This window comes from Cryptomeria japonica, chromosome 1 (genome assembly GCF_030272615.1).
Source record: "Cryptomeria japonica chromosome 1, Sugi_1.0, whole genome shotgun sequence".
Lineage (NCBI taxonomy): Eukaryota > Viridiplantae > Streptophyta > Pinopsida > Cupressales > Cupressaceae > Cryptomeria > Cryptomeria japonica.
In genome coordinates, this window is record NC_081405.1 from 512248731 (window position 1) to 512250839 (window position 2109).

At 40.2% G+C, this 2109-nt stretch overlaps 1 protein-coding gene across 1 annotated transcript; it reads left to right on the plus strand.

The window, feature by feature from the left end:
- The first annotated feature begins 275 nt into the window (after positions 1 to 275).
- LOC131045008 ((S)-8-oxocitronellyl enol synthase CYC2-like) lies at positions 276 to 1388 on the plus strand. The gene has a single exon (XM_057978504.1). It carries the CDS (start codon positions 276 to 278, stop codon positions 1386 to 1388), a length of 1113 nt encoding a protein of 370 aa, XP_057834487.1.
- The last annotated feature ends 721 nt before the right edge of the window (positions 1389 to 2109 follow it).

The window sequence follows — 2109 nt, forward strand, 5'->3', positions numbered from 1 at the left end:
CCTATTAGTAATAAAAAGAAAAATATCCTTCGAGATATCTTGGCAACTAGTTTACAAAATTCTTGGTTGTTTCTTGACGACTAAGAAAAGTCAGCCGCTACAACATAGGAAGATTCGAATTGACAATTCTCATCAATGCTTCCAGTCCATACCAACCCACAATCACGTGGGTCACAGGTTCCTTATCCTGCTTGGTTGGCATTACCCAGGGTTTTAAAACAGGGCAACTGGAAACAAAATTATTTCAAGGCACTCACTCATAACAGAAAATGAGAATGGAGGAAAAGCCTGTGCCTGGGCCTGTGGCTCTGATTGCTGGTATAACAGGACTTGTTGGGAGTGCTCTTGCAGAAATCCTCCTCAAAGCCAGTTGGAAAGTCTATGGAGTGTCTCGTTTTCCAAAGCAAGGCCTTTTCATCTTCCCACAAACTGAGAAGATGGAGTTAATAGCCTGCGATTTGACAGACAGAGAGCAGACGCTCCTGAAGGTTGCTCCTCTCACTGACGTTACCCATGTCTTTTGGCTCACCTGGACTGCCCACATGACATATAACTCATTAGAGAGCTATACAGAAAACATAAACATGTTTTCAAATGCTCTGGATGCTTTGCTACCAGTTGCCAAAGGGGTGAAGCATATATGCCTCCAGACAGGGACCAAACATTACAGTGGACCTCATTTCCCTTTCACTGAAGATTCCCCAAGGCAACCCAATTCCTACAATTTCTACTATGGTCTAGAGGATGTTCTGTTCGATGCTGTGGCTAAGAAAAGAGAGGTTTTAACTTGGTCGGTGCATCGGCCGGGGATTATTCTGGGCCAATCTACTAGATCTTTGTTTAATGTGGTTGGAAGTCTGTGTGTGTATGCTTTGCTTTGTAAAGCCCTGCACTTTCCTTTCATTTTTCCTGGTACTCGGGCATGCTGGGAGGAGCCCACCCTTGATTTTTCTGATTCCATGCTCATTGCAGAGCAGCACTTGTGGGCTGCTACTGAGGTTTCTGCTCACAACAATGTCTTTAATGCCATTAATGGAGATGCACAGTCCGCCACCTGGAGAAATCTCTGGCCTGTTTTGGCCCATAAGTTTGGGATCACATTGCCGGAGGATGATGAGGATTTAGTGGATGAATCCATGAGCTTGGTGGACGCCATGTCTGACAAGGGGCCTGTTTGGGATTACATAGTAAAGACTAATTCTCTGTATTGCACTAGAATTCATGACTTGGCAGATTGGTGGTTTTTGGATATCTTGTTCAAAGTTCCATTCAAGTTGTTGGCAAGCGGTAATAAGTGCAGAGAGCATGGATTTTTCAATACATGCGATACTGACATGTCTCTTGCTTACTGGATTGATAGATTGAGAGAGAGTAAGATCATTCCCTAAATGGGAAAACGAGGAGGAACTTATACACAATATGTGTTATTAAACAAGTTTCTGTATTAGCAATTTGACTCCATACTTGCATCCATCATACAGCAGAAAGGAATTAATGTGAATTTTATCAGACATAAGTTGTCTGCATGGGCAATTTCGCTCCTTACTCCCCTTCATCATACAGCAGAAAGGAGTAAATCAGATGAGCAGTACTACAGCGGCCTTAAAATGTTATTATAAAGCCTCTGTGAGACATTTAACATGGTTTAGTTTCTTTTCATACGGATACTTTCCCGAATTGTAAGAGCTAAGTAAGCTATATATATAATACATCATTTGGAATTATTTTGCAAGGAACAATTCATTTCTTTCATACTGCAATTAAGCATGCTCACAGTTTTTTCAATATATGTAGTTAAATCTCTCAAAGAGATTGAATCACAAACGAATTGCACTTTAATTTGAGGTGTGGACGATGGCATTTTAATAATAACAATGTGAAGGGTTGATTCTATTGAGTGTAATCGGGGATGTTTGTTAACTATATTTTTCTCAATACATTGTGATAAGTTCTACTGAATTTGATAAGATGAAAGAATGGTGAGCAGTGTAGTGCTAATCTTAGTTTCTTTGAAGTTGGCAACACTCTGTTCGCCTGAAAACCAAAATCAAATAATCTTAATAATCTATTATCACCTGAAAATCAAACAAAATTGAATTGTAGAAGTCA